General features: G+C 47.1%; 1 protein-coding gene across 5 annotated transcripts in view; it reads left to right on the forward strand.

The window, feature by feature from the left end:
- The window catches only part of Zfyve26 (zinc finger FYVE-type containing 26), a 61,335-nt gene that overhangs the window by 41,644 nt on the left and 2,034 nt on the right, over window positions 1–17,657 (forward strand). For all 5 annotated transcript variants that reach the window (XR_008718792.1, XM_055595332.1, XM_055595331.1 and 2 more), the window contains exons 30-41: window positions 808–839; window positions 1,390–1,526; window positions 2,766–2,986; window positions 5,661–5,808; window positions 6,058–6,267; window positions 7,939–8,157; window positions 11,713–11,910; window positions 13,023–13,222; window positions 14,015–14,156; window positions 14,627–14,686; window positions 15,383–15,565; window positions 16,092–16,136. Coding sequence is in view for 4 of the 5 variants with exons in the window: in XM_055595332.1 (XP_055451307.1) it covers window positions 808–839; window positions 1,390–1,526; window positions 2,766–2,986; window positions 5,661–5,808; window positions 6,058–6,267; window positions 7,939–8,157; window positions 11,713–11,910; window positions 13,023–13,222; window positions 14,015–14,156; window positions 14,627–14,686; window positions 15,383–15,565; window positions 16,092–16,136 (1,795 nt within the window). In the remaining variant the exon portion in view is untranslated. The remainder of the gene's footprint in view (window positions 1–807; window positions 840–1,389; window positions 1,527–2,765; window positions 2,987–5,660; window positions 5,809–6,057; window positions 6,268–7,938; window positions 8,158–11,712; window positions 11,911–13,022; window positions 13,223–14,014; window positions 14,157–14,626; window positions 14,687–15,382; window positions 15,566–16,091; window positions 16,137–17,657) is intronic.

The following is a 17,657-nucleotide window of genomic DNA, read 5'->3' on the forward strand; positions in this document are numbered from 1 at the left end:
AGCAATGGGGCCTTTACAGCTTGAGGACAGGTCGTGGGTGAAAGGAGGCGGTCAGGCTAGGTCTCAAGGGCCTTTCTACAAGTGAAGAATGCTTTCAACCTGAGCAGCTTCTGAAGAATTCTCAAGCAGGAGCAGAATGTGACCAGATTTGAATTTTTGAAGTCTTGCTGCAGTTGCAAGTGGTCAGAGTCCAGGAGAGTTATTGCAGAATCATGGCAAAGTTATTACAGATGCCCACAAGCAATGATGAGGTCAACTCAGACACAGCGAGAGATGGGGACATTTAAATGGATATGTAAGAAATAGAACGAGCAGAGCATGGTAAGAGATGGTCATGACCAGGGAGGGAGAGAAAGTTATGCGTGATTAATTCCCTTATCGTCTTAGTTAGGGTTTATTGTGAATAGACGCCATGACCACAGCAACTCTTACAAAGTTTAGTCCATTATCATCATGGAAGGAAGCATGATGGCATGCAGGCAGACATGGTGCTGAAGGAGGAGCTGAGAATTCTACATCTTGATCCACAGGCAGCAGGAAGAGACTGAGACACACTAGGCCTGGCTTGAGCTTCTGAAACCTCAAAGCCCACTGCCAGTGACACACTTCCTCCAACAACACCACACCTACTGCACCAAGGCCACACCTCCCAATAGTGCTAATCCCTGTGGGGAGGAGCCTATGGAGCCATTTCCATTCACCACCACACTAATCAATGACTATTAGAACAAATGTCAGTGTCATTTACTAAGCTCAAAACAGAGAAGCAGTGACTGAAGCATTTTGTTTTTCTTTCTCTGTTTCTAGTGCACCAGAGGAGAGCCCATGCCAGTCAGAAGGTAAGGCCTAATCATATTCTCTGTGGCACTGTTGTCAGTGCACCAACTGCAACCAATAGCCATATGGCAACTCAATCCACTTGGTTCGCCAAAGAAAAATCTTGGCTTTTCAATGAGCCTGTTTCCCTCAACCCTTTATCCCAGACCTATGCTTAGGGAAAAGGACTCCAGGTACCTAATGGGTTTCCTAAAGAAAACAAAAGAAAAGTGGGGAGGGTGCTAGAAAGATGGCTTAACAGTTAAGAACACTTACTGCTCTTGCAGAGGACCTAGATTTGGTTCCAAGCACCCAAACTGAATATATTACAACTGCTTAAACTCTTAATTCCAGGAGATCTGATGTCCTCTTCTGGCCTCTGTGGACACACACACACACACACACACACACACACACTAACAAGTAAATAAGTCTTTAAAAAATAAAACAAAAGGGACCAAGGAGAAAGAAAGGAGCCCTCAGACAGCAGGCAGATACCTGCTTTTGATACACCAGCTTGCTGACTGCATGACTAGCCAGTGACTGATATGTGAATGACAACTCTCTCCTCAGTTCCAGACAACTCTAAGAATGAAAGCCCCACATATTCAGCTGTGGTGAGAGTGCCCAAAGCAATGGAGGTGGAATGGATCTTGAGTCTAAATGAGGAAGAAAATGAGCTGATGCGGAGTGAATTTTACTATGAGCAGGTAATAACAATAAAATGTAGTGATCACTCGAGCATCTTTACGGAGTTTCTCAATATAACAGGAAATACAGAGGTTGATGACTAAGCCTGGTCCTTGCTTGCTTACCATACAGTTATGTGAGCGCTGAAACAAGTAAACCAGGTAGGCAGAAGATGAAGAACACCTCCGGAAATGTACAAGAAGAAGCCAGGAAGAGGGGCAAGCGTGTGATAAGCAAAAAATTGGGGGTTGCAAGGGGAGTAAGGCTAAGGGAAGGAGAGAGCACAGAACTGACCTATCTGGGGAGTGGGAGAGAGCTCAGTGAGCGGTAGCGTGCTCTCCCCGAAAGCGTGAGGACCTGAGTCCAGATCCCCAGCATCCACATAAAAAAGCAGATGCAGAAACGTGTCTGAAGAGGCAACGATCCCTGGAGCTTGCTGGCTAGCAAGTTCTAGCGGAATCAACAGGCTTCAGGTTCAGGGAGAGACTGGAACACAATAAACAAACAAACAAACAAACAAACAGATAGATAAAGTGGAACACAATTCAGGAAGATACCCAGTATCAACCTCTGGACTCAACACACACATGCACACAAATGCATCTCACCTTCACACACATGCATGAACGCAGCACACAAGCACAGCATAGGCACAGTGTCAGAAATCACAGGCCATGATCAGGAGACAGTATTAAAAGTAAAGGATAGTGTGGTAAGATTGAGAAAGACTATAACTGAATTCTACAGTGAGAAACAACTTTGATCGGTGTGGGCACCTAAGAAGTTTTACAGGTGTGCCATGAGAGTGTTGACTTGGAGCACTGACTTCCGCTAAGTGAGTGACAGTCGTAATCTAAGCCACTGATAAGAGAGATTGCAGTTGCGGGACAGAAAGACCAGAACAAGGAGGCCACCTATGGATATTGTCAAGAAGTAGGAAGTGAGTTCCTGGAAAGCCAGGGCTACGGAGACAGACCGTGTCTGACAAAAACAAAACAGAAAAAAAAAAAAGAGTAGGAACGGCAGATGTAACTGTCCTCTTCCCACACAGTGACAAAAACTAGCAGCCCTGACACTGAAACTTGGAGCGTCTGAAATGTGGCTGGCTCTGCTGCTTTGCTGTCGAATGCCCAGCTTCCTCTGGCAGTGGTTTCCAGTCTTTGGTAGTGGGGATGACGAATGCCGCCTTACCGCTGCATTTGGACAATGCCCTGCTCCCTGAGTTGGCTCTCCTTCTCTCCCTGCCCCGCCCCGATCAGGCCCCCAGCGCCTCCCTGTGCATCGCCGTCCTGCGCCTGCACCGAGACAGCATGGCCTGTGGCCACCAGCTGATTGAGCAGTGCTGCAGGCTGTCCGAGGGCCTCACCAACCCGGAGGTGGATGCGGGGCTGCTCATAGACATCATGAAGCAGCTGCTCTTCAGCGCCAAGATGATGTTCGTGAAGGCTGGCCAGAGCCAGGACCTGGCTCTTTGTGACAGGTACGCAAGAGTGCGCCTCCATCCTTCCGCACTGTGCCCGTTTTTGATCCAGCTTTCCTTTCTGACTCTGCTAGGACTTGCCATTTTCCCATCCTCTCTGAGGAGACATGCTGACATGTATCCCATATCGATGTTAATGAAATATAAGTACCTAATTACGTGTTCATCCTTGCCTTTTGTCTGCCTTTGTCCTTTTCTTTCCTAAAGTTCTTAAAAACATTATGTTCATTTGCTTTCTATGACTGTGATAAGACAACATGACTAAAAGCAATTGTGAAAGGAAAGGGCTTATTCAGCATACAATTCCACATCACAGTCCATCGTAGAAAGAAGTCGGGGCACAAACCTGGAGACAGGAACTGAAGCAGAGGCCATGGAGGAACACTGCTTACTAGCTTGTGCCTCACGGCTTGCTCATCCTCTCTTACACCATCCAGGACCACCTCCCCAGCAACCTGGGCCCACCCATACCAATCATTAATCAAGAAAATGCCCTGCAGACCTGCCTAGGTCCAGCTTCTGTGACCTTGACATTAAAGGAGCTGCGCTGGTTCATAGAGTTTCCCTAGTTCTGTCCTGTCACAAAGCAAGGAAAGACCTTCACTAAATACTCCGTCATTACAGTCTTTTAGGGAAGTACCTTTAGGGTAGTTGGAACTCTCCAGTTTTAAAGAAATGTGACCAGTGATTGACCTTACACAAAACTCCATCCCACTCTTGACTGTGACCTCTGGAACTTCTGGATATCCAGTCTCTAGGGGCCACCTAGCCTGTCTGAAGTTGCTCTCCGGGACCCACAGTAGGAGAGAACCAACTCCCACAAGTCCTCTGACCTCCACACACATCTTATAGCACGCATGCACCCATACGCACAGAAGAAAATGGATGTCTTTTTGAACACTGGGGAAGCAGTGGGCTCGTGTATCGAGGTGGGGATTCGAATCATTCTGGGGAAAATGGGGAAGATGCAACTGGTGATTAGGCCTCCGTTCTCCCTCAGATTCCTGCACAACCTGCTTTGACTCCATCCTTTAACTTGACAATGAAAACTCCTAATTCCTTGCTTATCCACCCGGATGAGTGATTCATGAAGTATGGACCAGTCCCAACCAGCTTTGGGAGCCAGAAACAGAATGTGCTTTGAAGCGTAAATGCCTCCTTCAGATACTTGGTCAGAGCACATGCCTGTTCCAGCACCTCTTGACACTCTAACCCTGGATAAGTCTGCTAACCACCCCCCATGGGCCTCCTGAAGGTGTCGGATACCCAGGAAGCCTTGACTTCAACAGGTTCTCACCCCCGCAAGCCATCATGGGCTCCTGAACAGTTTACAGCACTGACTTCAAATCACGCTTTCTCGCTCCACCCACTCACTCACATACACTCATAACGATGACTTTTTTATCCATGGGAGAGGACTCATCTCTGCTGCACATTTCTATATAAACCAGAATATTCTGTTTTTAACAATGTCCCCTTCTAATACATAAACAGATGAAATGAACATATTTCAAAACAAAGAAACAAAAGACATATCATTTAGTTCAAACATTTCCATTCTCCAGTTGGAGAGTTATATTATGGCTTTGAATCTTATTTTATACACTGTCCTTTCTCCTACCCTGTCCCCGCCAGCTTAAGAGTCATTAAAGGTGTGGATGGAGTCCAGGAAACCTCCTAAGCAGATGGGTCAGGAGCCACTGGGTTTTCTGTTATACCTATGAGACAGACCCCAAGAACCATGGGTGTGAGCTTGCTGCATCACGCAGAATGATCTGACCCTCTGGGCTCTGTCTTGATAAGGGTTTCCCATTCCTCAGGTGTCAGGAATAAGATTGTTGATGGGACATAAGGAAGGCCATTCTTAGCACCCAGAGAAAGGATGGAAAGTCCAGGAGACTAGACTAGAAGGGTCAAGGTGCCCTTGTTTGGTGCCACCTCCAGGTAATGATGGAACCACTGTACTGATCAGGAATATGGGTCAGTGGGTTTGGAGGTTCTGTTTTGTTTTGTTTTTTAAGAATTATTTGTATGTTGTATGTATGAGTAGTTTGTCTGTGCATGTGTATCACATGTGTGCCTGGTGCTCACAGAAGCCAGAAGATGGTATCAGGTCCACTAGAACTGGAGTTAAAGGTGGTTGTGAGCCGCCCTGTGGATGCTGAGAACCTAACCCAGGTCCTCTGGAAAAGCGGCCAGTGCTCTCAACTGGTGAGCATCTCTCCAACCCCCGAGCCAGTGGTTCTTGTTCTGTGTTCTCTTGCAGCCAAGCAGAATGCCAAAGAACCAAGAGCAAATGAGTAGCTTGTGAGCTCCAGCATTTAATACAAAGGCCTCCTCTCAGAAATCCCTGACATCCGTACTCCTACGCAAACACAAACTAACATGCTGTGACTGCTACAAAAGTTCCAGACACACATTTCATTTTATTCTTAAAACTTTCTGCTTTATGTCTGCTTACCAGACGAGTAAGCTGAGGCAGGTCTCAGAGTTATGAAGTTGGAGGTGGGCTGAAGGGTCTGACTCTAGAACCTTCACTGAGGGTACCTGTGCTCTCTACCTCTCAATTCCTGTGTTCACACTTAGCACTGAAAGTGAAATGGAAAACCTTCAAGCAGCTGGTACTCCAGAGCTGAAAGTAGCCTCATTCATGGTGCCCTCTTTTTCCCTGCAGTTACATCAGCAAGGTAGACGTCCTGCATATTCTAGTCGCGGCTGCCTACCGCCATGTGCCGTCTCTAGATCAGATCTTGCAGCCAGCTGCAGTGACCAGGCTGAGGAACCAGCTCCTGGAAGCTGAGTACTATCAACTAGGAGTTGAGGTGAGGCAAAGACAAAGCGTCCTTACACCCCACTGTCATGAGTGGCCTTCGCTCAGCCTTGGAAACAGGCCTCACCGTCTGTCTATTGTCCCGATCGTTGGACGCGTCCAGGGCACCACCAGCTTGCCATTGTGAGAGCTCTGACATGTGGATGGTGGGCAGGTGGTCTGGGCAAAGGAGCAGAGCAGGGTTTGGAGAAACCCTCACACCCGAATGTAGACACCTCTCACAGAGCAATTTTTCCTCCAGGTCTCTACAAAGACTGGGCTTGATTCCACAGGAGCGTGGCATGCCTGGGGGATGGCCTGCCTCAAAGCCGGGAACCTCACTGCTGCAAGGGAGAAGTTCAGCCGCTGCCTGAAGCCCCCTTTGGACCTCAATCAGTTGAGTCATGGCTCACGGCTAGTCCAGGACGTGGTTGAGTACCTGGAGTCCACAGTGAGACCTCTTGTGTCCTTGGTAAGAGCAAAGCAGGCAGCAGGCCCTGAAGAGGCTAGGAGTAATAAGAATTCAGGCAGACGACTGGCTTGGTTCAGATAATAGTGCAGTTGACCTCAGAGGCTGCTCGCCTGATGTTTGTTTGTTGTTTGTTTGTTTGTTTGTTTGTTTCTGTTACATGTGGTTAGAGAAGAGACTGTACAGTTAGATAAGTAACACAAAGTTAGTTTTCTAAAAGAAACTATCAGAGGTATAAAATAAAAGCGGATACGCAGAGTAGTTATTTTTAATATTCCGTTTTGGTGTGTGTGTGTGTGTCTGTGTGTGTGTGTGTGTGTGTCTGTGTATTTTGTACATTGAGTGTGCTGTAGTGTATTCATGTGTGTGCATTTGTACTTACCCACGCATTCATGTGTGGTGGCCAGAGGTCATTGCTGGCTATATTCTTCTCTCACTCTTTGCATTTTGTTTTATATTTGTTTTGAGTCTGTGTCTATGAGCCACACACTCATGGAGGTCAGAGGTCAATTTACAGAAGTCAGTTCTTTCCTCCCACCAGTGGTTTCCCAGGATCAAATTCTAAGGTCAGGCTGGTTTCAGGTGTCCTTACTAACTAAGCCATCTTGATAACGCCTCATTTCCTCTTTCTTTCAAAACAGGCTCAGTCACTGAAACTGGAACTCACACCTCTAGTAGATTAACTCTCTATTAGCCCCTACCGCCTCGAATCTGCCTTTCAAACGATGGGTTACAGACACACACCAGCACACCAACTTTTTTACCTGGGTGCTGGGGTCCACAGACTTGCACAGCCAGCACTTTGACAACCGAGCCATCTCCCAGCCCCTGGTTTCGTTTTCTTTGGTCTAGAACAGCCTTGAACTCATGATCCTCATGCCTCAGCCTTGTGCACACCAGCGAGCCTGGCTAGTGTTAGGATTTGCTGAGAGCCAGGCGTGGTGATGGAGGCCCTACTGTCCCAGCTGCTTGGATGCAGGAGGGCTTGCAAGAGGGAGAACAACTTATTTTGTTTTGTTTTGTTTTGTTTCGTTTTGGTTTGGGGTTTTGAGACGGGGTTTCTCTGTGTAGCCTTGGCTGTCCTGGACTAAATTTGTAGACCAGGCTGGTCTCTAAGTCACAGCTCTCCGCCTGCCTCTCCCTCCCTGAGTGTTGGGGTTAGGGTTAGGGTTATGGTTAGGGTTAGAGTTAGGGTTAGGGTTAGGGTGGGAAAACAACTTCTTAAGCCTGGATGTTCAAAGCCAAATTGAGCAACACAGGAAAACTGTCTCAATAAACAAACAACATATTTATGCTATTGAATGAAACTTGAGTTGTAATATATTGTAGATAATTTTGTATCCCACCTATTTTCTACTCTTAAGACTGGAGTATTTGCAGCCGTGCTTCAAATAGAGGCATGTGTATCTCTGCTACTAGTGGCTGCCCAAACTCAGTGCTCTCCATGTTTTCTCTTACATCCTTTTGTTTATTTGTCTGTTTGTTTGCTTGCTTGCTTGTTTTTATTTTGTTTTTCAAGACAGGGTTTCTCTATGCAGCCCTGGCTGTCCTGGAACTTGCCCTGTAGAACAGGCTGACCTCGAACTCACAGAGATTGGCCTGCCTCTGCCTCCCAAGTGCTGGGATTAAAGGTGTGCACCACTCGGCTTCTCTCATATTCTCTTTTCCTGCCAGCAAGATGATGATTACTTTGCCACCTTGAGGGAGCTGGAAGCTACCCTTCGAACCCAGAGCCTCTTCTTAGAGGCCATTCCTGATGGGAAGATCACAAACAATGCCTACTACCAAGAATGTCTCTTCTACCTACACAACTTCAGCACCAACCTGGCCATCATCAGCTTCTACATGAGGCATAACTGCCTTCGGGAAGCCCTGCTGCATCTGCTCAACAAGGTGAGGCATTCCGACACAGTCCAGGGACAGTGGCCACCTTGACTGCCCCATAGACTTAATTCAGTATCCAGCGGTGAGGTGATTTCCAGCAGAGTCAGGTCAAAATGAAAGGCCTGGGGTCTGGAGTGAGGTGCTCAGCGGGAGTCTTGTGTAGCCTTGGGCACATTGCTGAACCTCTCGGTTTTCACCTCCACCTAGAGCCATTACAGAGATGAGCACCCCACATGCATACACAAGGAAGCAGACTCTCTCCTTGTTTCTCTTTCACTCCGCTGGCACCTCCCCCTGGAGGCAGGAGCATCCGAGAGCATCACCTTTTTGTGTATTTGTTGAGAGAGACAGAGAGGATGTCTGTACACAGGGGCCATGGGGCATGTGGTAGTCAGAGCACAGCTTCTAGGAGTGAGTTCTCAGCTTCCACCTTTGAGGCAGGCTCTCTTCTCTCTGCCACCATTCTGCATGTGGTGAAATGCAGAAACTCCTGTTTCCGCCTCCCATCTCGCTGTAAGGGTTCTGAGCTTACAGATAGACACACCCTCCTGCTTATTCCATGGGTTCCAGGGACCAAAATCTGGTTACCAGGTTGCATAGCAAGAGCTTTTTGCCTCTGAGCCCTCTCCTAGGCCTGGCACTCCATTTTTATCGCCACATTCTACGGTAACATTCTGACAGAGTAACTGATAGTTAGCAAATTTCATAGGAAACTAAAGGGGCTTACCACAAACGAACGTTACTCAGCCACACTAAGTCAGAAGAGCAGCCAACAATACTTTGCAAATAGACTTGTCTTGTAGGTAACTCCAAGAGAAACCTGGCATTGTGGTGCTCAGAGCTTTAAAGGACAGTGAGAGGGAGACCGTGTGTGGCTACCGCTGTGTCTCAGCTGCTAAGCATGTTTTAAGACTCATATAAAATGAGGCTTATGATTTGGAATTTAATTTTCCTTTTTCCTCCATCTCCACATGAGTTGAGAAGTAAAGATGTTTCTACCAGGGACAGGCCGAGAGTGCAGACCGTCAGGCCCTGTTGCCTTGGATTAGTACAGCCAGAGCTAAGCTGCTTATCTTATTATCCAGGTAGAAGCTGACCACAGCACTGCCCTTGCTTTGTGGTTGACAAAGCCAGGCAGGAAGCCTTCTCTTTTGTCTCTGTCATCAGAGACCTTGAACTCTCTTGACCCTTGAACTTTTTTAAGCGCCTTGCCTTTATCCTCAAGCAAGCAGTGGTGCAGGAAAATAAATACACTAAAAATGACACTTGAGTACCTAGTGTGTGCAGGGTTTCCCTGTCACACTGCCCTCAGTGTGAACATCCTAAACATGACACCCTCATGTTATTCTTCTTCCCAAAGGGCCTTCATGAATCGTTGGGATGAAGGCAAACATTTTTAGCATGCAGCTGGATGTCAAGCTCTATCTCCTTTATTTCGGTTTTTTTTTTTTCCACCAGAAATGCTATTGATAGTCCATATTCCAGACTCACCAAAATATGAACATTATTATCTTTGTTAGTCTTCACTGACTCTTCCATCTGTCTAGAATGCCCTGGCCCTCCTGTTTTCTTTGAGAAATTCTGTTTATGCTTTCCAGCTTAACAGAGGTTAAGCATCAATAGAGCAGGAGCACACACTGGAAAGGCAGAGTCAGGTATATTTCTGTGAGTTCAAGGCCAGCCTTGTCTATATTTCAAGTTCGAAGACAGCCAGGGCCATGTAGAGAGGAGGAAGAGGAAGTAGTTGGAAGGAGAAAGAGAGGCAAAAGAGGTGAGAGGAAGGGCAAAGAGGGAAGAGAAGGGAGAAGCAGAAGAGCAGGGTTATATGGTATTAAATGGGATGCCCAGAGGCCTGTGGGTAAAGGACTGAAAAACAGAAGGACAACTGGAAGGATTGTTGTCCAGGCAGAGGAAATAACAAATAAAAAGGTCAGAGTGGCCAGAGCTTGGAGGGAACAGGTTAGTGGCAGATACAATCAGGAAGGCTATGTAGCTAAACCATGCAGTATATATAGATACTGTGAGAACCTGGGCTTTATAGTGAGTGAGAAACAAGGTCACTGGAAGATGGTGAACAGAAGACGAGCTTCATCTGACTCATGTGTCAACAAGATTGATTTGTTGGCTTTTTCCAGAAGAGACAGGAGTGGGAGGTGGTAGACCATGAAGAAGGCTATTTCAGTAATCCAGGTGAATGTGATAGGGCTGAGGGCCAGCATGTGACTGTAAGTGGGCAGCTTCTGAGTGTGTTTCAGTGGTAGAACTTGCTAAAGAATTCCATATCAAAGTTTCAGGAGAAAAAAAAATGGCCCTGAAGCTCTTGACCTAAGCTTCTGGAGGAATGTCTGAAAAAGAGGAGGAACAGGATTCATGGAACAGTCAGGAATGCAGTTTTCAGTGTGTTGAGTTTGTTAGCTTTGCAGAAAGACATGTTGAAAAGTAGCTGGGTTCCCCAGGGGATGGCGTTTTAGAGGTGCAGGGGGAAGAGCAGGCTAGAGATAGAGGTGTGGCTATCATCAGCACACAGCGTGGAAAGCCAGGAGACTGGATAACATCGCTAGGAAAGTAGGGATAGGTCCTTAGGGGATAAGTGGAACCAGGTAAGGAGAGTGCGTGGCCAGAGAAGTTAAAAGAAAACCTTGAGAGGCTGATTTCTAGTATCCTGGAAGCAAAATAAAGAATCCCCAACCCCTTGGTGCTGGAGAGATGACTCAGAGGTTTAAGAGCACTGGCTGCTCCTTCAGAGGACCAGGGTTTGATTCCCAGTACCCACATGGTGACTCAGAACCCTCTATAACTCCACTTCCAGGAAATCCAGTACCCTCTCTGGCCTTTGAAGGCACCAGGCACGCGCATTGTGCGTAGACATAAATGTAGACAAAGCACAGTACCCATAAAGTAAAGATCGAAGAAAAAAAATTAAGGAGAGGCCTTAGTCTAGGGCTAAAGAGATGTCTCAGCAGTTAAGAGCACTGAATGATCTTCCAGAGGACCTGCGTTCAATTCTCAGCACCCGCATGGCAGCTCACGACTGTCTGTAACTCCAAGATCTGACACCTTCACACAGACATAAATGCAGGCAAAACACCAATGCATGTAAATAAAAATAAATCTAAAAGAAGAATTTTATTCTCAATTAAAAGTGAAAAACTTAAGCTTAAAGGTTTTCAAGGAGGGAGAAGTCATCATCTAGCAAAAGTTTCTGGTCTCCTTGGGGACAGTAGATCAGTCTTCTAGCATTTGAGAGGTGCTTGGTTGTCCCCAGCACCACAAAGAACGATACAGATAGAAGAAACAATGGAGAGCTCCTTGGTAGCTAGCATGCAGTGTCAGTAACACTTTGAGCCCAAAGTGATGTTAGGGGGGTGTGAGAGAAAATCCCTGGAGAGGAAGAAGAGTCCATGCAAGGAAGCGGAGCATCAGTAGAGTGGGGTTCTCAGAGGAGAACAAAGGAGCAAAGGCTAGCAGGTCCTACCCTGGGAGGATTCTGAAGTTCAGAGCAAATCCTAGACTGTGCTAGAACCAACTCCCACCCTAGTGACGCCTTTCCTTACCCTGCTCCAGGAAAGTCCTCCAGAAGTCTTCATAGAAGGCATTTTCCAGCCGAGCTATAAGAGCGGGAAGCTGCACACTTTGGAAAACTTACTGGAATCCATTGATCCAACCCTGGAGAGCTGGGGAACATACCTGATGGCCGCCTGCCAGCATCTGCAGAAGAAAAACTTCTACCACGTCCTATACGAGCTGCAGCAGTTCATGAAGGTGAGAATGGCCCGTGCTCCCTTCCACGCCTGCCACTGCTGCTGTGCCATGCAGGAGGAGCCGTGCAAGACGAGGGAACTGGACAGTCACTTGATCCCTGACCTTGGTATTTGACCCTAGTGCAAATCCCCCATGCTCTCTAAAGTCTAAATATTTAGACTTTCACCCTACATGCAGAGCCAAACTTTAATCTTGTCCATAACAGCCTTCTTCAGAATTCAGGAAGTATGGGGCTGGCGAGATGGGTCAGCCGTTAAGAGAACTGCCTGCGCTTCAGGAGGATCTAGGTTCAGTTCCCGGCACCCACATGGTGACTCATAACCATCTATAATTCCAGTCCCAGGAGAGCCGGTGATCTCTTCTGACCTCCTTGGACACCAGGAAAAATACTCACACACATAAAATAAAATAAAAATAATTTTAAAAAAAGAATTCAAGGCATATAAAAGTTTTTTCTTTAAAAAAAATAAAGAATTGTCTGGAGAGATGGCTCAGCAGTTAAAAGCACTGCCTGTTCTTCCAGACGTCTGAGTTCAATTGCCAGCAACCACATGGTGGCTCACAACCATCTATAGTGGGATCTGATGTCCTCTTTTGGCATATAGGTGTACATGTAGATAGAGCACTCATCTACACAAATAAATAAATCTTAAAAATAGTAAAAGAAGATGCAGAATCCGTAAGGAGTGACAGTCCAGAAAGCTAGTGTCTTTAGACAAAAATGCATGAAAGTAGAAGGGCCAAGTTTCCCCTGACTGTCTGAGGCTTCTCAGTACTGTAGTCTCAAAGAAATTAGATCACCTGATACCAAATTAAGACCAAATCCATACTTAATGGAGAATCAGAAAGATTTTCCTTTAAGGTGAAATAACATCCAACCCCAGAGCTTGGCCAGCAGTTCACGGTAGGGTCTCTGAGGCCATGTCATTGCGGAGGTAACATGCGAGTTCAGCCTGTGAGAGAGAAGCACAGGAGTTTATCAGGAAAGAAGAGAGTATCTGGGATGGAGACACCCCAGGGCCAGAAACTGACGGTCTGCTCTTTCAGGGGAATCAGACCAGAATTCTTACCCTTTGACCCCTCTGACCCGAACATTCATTTTTCAATCCTAGGACCAAGTCCGGGCCGCCATGACCTGTATTCGGTTCTTCAGTCACAAAGCCAAATCCTACACGGAGCTGGGAGAGAAGCTCTCATGGTTGCTCAAGGCCAAGGACCACCTGAAGATCTACCTCCAAGAAACGTCCCGCAGCTCCGGAAGGAAGAAAACCGCCTTCTTCCGGAAGAAGATGGCTGCAGCTGATGTGTCCAGGTATTGCAGGGCTCGGAAGATGGTCCGTGCAGGTGGGAAGCTGGGGCTGAGTGTCACTGCGGATGAGAAGGCTTCAGCTGCTGACGGTGTCTGCCACAACCCAGAGCACTACTGAGGTGCTTGTGGGGAGGGAGTTAGGATCACGTGGTCCACATTCCATACCAGGAACAAAAAAAAAGGTCCAGTGCAATCTCTCTCTGCTCTTCTTTTCTTCCTTGGTCCATGTCAGCCGCTGGCCTCCAGGACCCTGAACCCAAGTGCAACCCCTCTATTTAGAACATACTATCTAAAGGAAATGCTAAGCCGAGCGTGGTGCTTCATGCTGCAGTGGGAGAATCGTGAATTTGAGGCCAGCCTAAGCTAAGCAGTGTCATCTCAGGGGGGAGAAAAAAGACTAAATAAACAAATCTTCCACGTAACTTGTTGTCTTCCTAGACCCAGGCACCAAACCTCTGCCGTGTCTGGTTCCTGTCCGTTTCTCCTCTAGTATGAGCTGTGAGACATCACTCAAGCCTCCTTCCTCACTTTGGTACCTGCCACATAGGTGCTCAGTAAATTTTGATTCATCCAGTGCTAGAACTTGGTCCAGCCCCACAGGGCACCCTAAGTACTGTGTCTGGGGGGGTCCTAGGTTCATTTTTATCTAACTGTAGCTGTTTGGAGAGTATTTCAAGCCTCTTCCCTCTACGTCATTTCTTTAGTCTCTCCATTGCCATCTTCTCACTAAGCAGTCACCTAGCCCCAGACACCCCACTCCTGAGAGCTTCATGAGGCTGGACTGTATTCCCATAGGCACATGAATACGCTTCAGCTACAAATGGAAGTGACCAGATTCTTACATCGGTGTGAAAGTGCTGGGACCTCTGAAATCACCACTTTGCCTCTGCCGACACTCTTCGGAAATAACCACATGAAAATGGAGGTTGCCTGCAAGGTACGAACAGTGTTTCAGCCTCTGGCAGGCTGCTCACATCTTTCAGAATGCTTATCCCAGTTGTAATTATCTGAATATGTCAGTTGGTTGCTTGATGACATCCTCCACACTGGAATGTGGGCCTCAGGCTGGAAGTAGAGTTGATTTTGATCACTTCTATCTCTGGTGCCTGGATGTTTAGTCAAGTCTCAACATATACTTAATAATCAAGTAAATGGATTGAGTGTGTTGGCTTATATCTATAATGCCAGCACTAGGGAGGCAGAAGTAGGAGAATCACTGCAAGTTCAAGGCCAGCCTGATCTACACAGTGAGTTCAAAGCCAGCCAGGGCTATATAGGAAGACCCTGTCTCCCCAAAAACTTGATGATGATGATGATGATGATAAAAATAGGGACTCTTGACTTTTTTATTGAGAAGCTATTTGAATAATTATGACCCCTGTTAAGTATATCTCTCTCTCCATCTAGGTTATGCTGGGAGGGAAAAATGTGGAAGATGGTTTTGGAATTGCATTCCGTGTTCTGCAGGTATGATGTATTATTTGTTATTCAAGAGTATGCCAAGGGAACCCATGCCTGACATTTCTGTGAGAGGCTGCTCTTTCCAAAAATTCTTATATCAACAAGAGCAGATTTCAAATGTGCATTTGGAGTGAAATCAGAACTGATACAGAATTGGGTCAGAGGCCAGACTCTATGACATTAGCCAAAAGTCAACCTGAGCTTCCCGAAGGAGCCTGTGTAAGCCAGCTCCCCATAACTGTGGACTGAAGAAATATCACTCATTTTCCCAGGAGGGCATGTCCAGAAGGAGGAGCCAGGACATCTCTCCCAAGTCCTGTGGCATAAGGGCTAGCTTAGACTAGGTTTAAGGTGTTCCATCTGGCAAGTCTCAGCAAGTGAGTCTTTTGACAATGTGTTTCAACACTCAGACAATCCTTGGCCGACCAGCACCAGCTCTGTACACTATTTCCCAAAGAAAGGTGAGTCAGGGGAGAGAGAATTGGTCTAGGGAATTAAGTAAGATGTCTTAGAAAGTCCACGGAGCCAGGCCAGGTGGCACACCCTAGAATCTCAGTGTTTGCCAAGTGGAGGAAGGAAAATCAGGCATTGGGGACCAGCCTTGACAAACGTGTCCTGAGGAAAAGGAAGCCTGTCGGGACTGCAGTTGCTTGCCACTGTGGCCCTCCCCTGCTGCCCTAAGCCCATCGCGTTGTGTCCTAGGACTTCCAGCTGGATGCTGCCGCCACCTACTGCAGGGCCGCCAGGCAGCTGGTCGAGAGGGAAAAGTACGGGGAGATCCGGCAGCTGCTAAAATGTGTCAGTGAGTCAGGCGTGGCAGCCAAAAGCGACGGTGACACCATCCTCCTCAACTGCCTGGAAGCCTTCAGGAGAATCCCACCCCAGGTGCGCTCATGCCTGGATCTCTCAATCCTCTGTCTGCGTCCGTATCATCCCCTGTGCATCTTCCTCCTCACCACAAGATCAGTTTCTCTTTCCGACTCGGTACCCATGGCCTCACTCTCACCAACCCTCTCCCTCGGTAGTTCGTGATTAGGACTTCTGTATCCGGAAGGTGTCCCTCATCATCCTCTTGTCTAATGCTGTGTGTAGCTGGAAATGTCTATGTTCTGATGACACAGATCAGAGTGGGCCTGGAGAATGGTTCCCTGTGGTATGTTTGCAGGGTGAATAGAAAGGCATCCATTTGTGAAGGCTCAGCCTGGGCCTCTTAGATATTCCTTCTAGCCCAGTTCCCAAGCACAGTGTTACCATCCGCTCTCATGTGTTAGTCTTGAAGTGGGAATCGAGTCAGAAGAATCATGTAGGCATCCCCACCTTGGAGTCAGAGCGGCTAGGTGCAGACCGGATTGAGCTCAGGCTCCCAAGTGGGACGTTCTTCTCCCTTTCACTGTGTCTCTGTTGTACACAGGAGCTGGAGGGACTGATCCAGGCAATTCACAGTGATGGCAACAAGGTAAGCACAGGTGTCTCCTAGCCCTGGTGATACTACTGAACGAACAGCACCAGGGCTTTCCTTACCCCGCACAGGAGCTCTGTGCAGTTTTATATTTCAGTTGTCTGCTATCCGGGACCTAGACAGTAGCTTAAAAGCCACTGGAGGGAACACGGAGGGGCAGATGAACAATGCCTTTGCCAAGCCTTTGCCTTCCCAATTCTTTATCCCTGAGACAGTTTTTAAATCTCCATGTTATTCTGAGGTCTCTCACCAGAGAGCCATAGAAAAATCTCATTTCCATCTTCAGATGACTATATGAGGTTCCTAGAGTAGGCAGGTATTTCGTTATTCTGGAGGGGTAAAGAGTACAGTAATAAAAGCCCCACAATAGTAACTACTGTTTCTCGTTTCTATGACAAAATTTAAGGAGCAGTTTAAGGAAGGAAAGATTTATTCCAACCTACAGTTTGAGGGATAGATTCCTTTGTAGTGGGGAAGGAAAGGCAGTGGCAGGAGGAGGTGGCTGCCTGATCACGCTTCATCCAGAGAGAGGACGGGGGGAAGTGGGGTCCTAAAACCTCAGTGCACACCCCAAGTGACCAACGAATGTGCCACCTTCCAAGGCAGTGCCACCAGCAACAGACCAAGTGTTCCAACACATGACGGTTATTTCACCTTCAAATCAAACAAAGCACCCACCCAACCCTATGGAGGACAATGCTTCCTTGGGACGCCCGAACTCTTCCCTGTTTGAGAAACCTTATGTTTTGCATTGCCTCTGTGAAGGGTGCCAGCCAGGATAAAAGTGTCACTGTTTGTGGCTAGTCATAGGATCAATCATCCTGCCATTTTCAGGAAGGCCCCCAGGCCAGGAGAGCCCTAAAAAAAAAGCAAAGCCAGACCATCTGGCCATCAGGAGACGAATTTTGCAGCTGCTGAGTCCCTCGTGATGAAAACTCATGCCAGGCAATGGCTTCTTACACAACCACAGAGCTGCTCCCACTGCAGGCTTATCAGCCCCTGGCTGGAATCTGCCAGCTATTGTTTTTTTCCAGTTTAAGGAGACTGTGTCCTGAACATTTACTCACTGTTTGTAAAACAGCTTAACAAGGTCATCGGGAAGAATGAAATTCTAACATTCTAAAATGACAAGTTGTTTTGTAGAATCTGAATGAAAACCCCAGAATCAAGCTAGATAGTCGTTATCAGTTGTTCCTCTCAGCAGCTCTTCTAAGGCACTTGCAGGACCTCCGACACAGGTCTTGCCAAAACCTGGTTTGATCCATTATTTTTTTAATGGTTCTAGACTCTAGCAACAGCATTCCCCTCTTGAATTTTGCCTGTCAACATATGGTATTTCATACCGGTAGAATTAACTAGCACTAGATAAGGGCTCACTCCCTGGGGTAGCATACCCAATTTCTTCAGTGAGCTCACACTGGACTCTGTCTACCTTGGCTTCTAAATTCTTACTTTACCTGTGATAGCTCTTTAGAACATAAGGCCATGCAGTCACCTGGTGTCTAGACCATTCCAAGT

Source organism: Psammomys obesus, unplaced genomic scaffold (genome assembly GCF_907164565.1).
Source record: "Psammomys obesus unplaced genomic scaffold, mPsaObe1.curated_primary_1811, whole genome shotgun sequence".
Taxonomy (NCBI): Eukaryota; Metazoa; Chordata; class Mammalia; order Rodentia; family Muridae; genus Psammomys; species Psammomys obesus.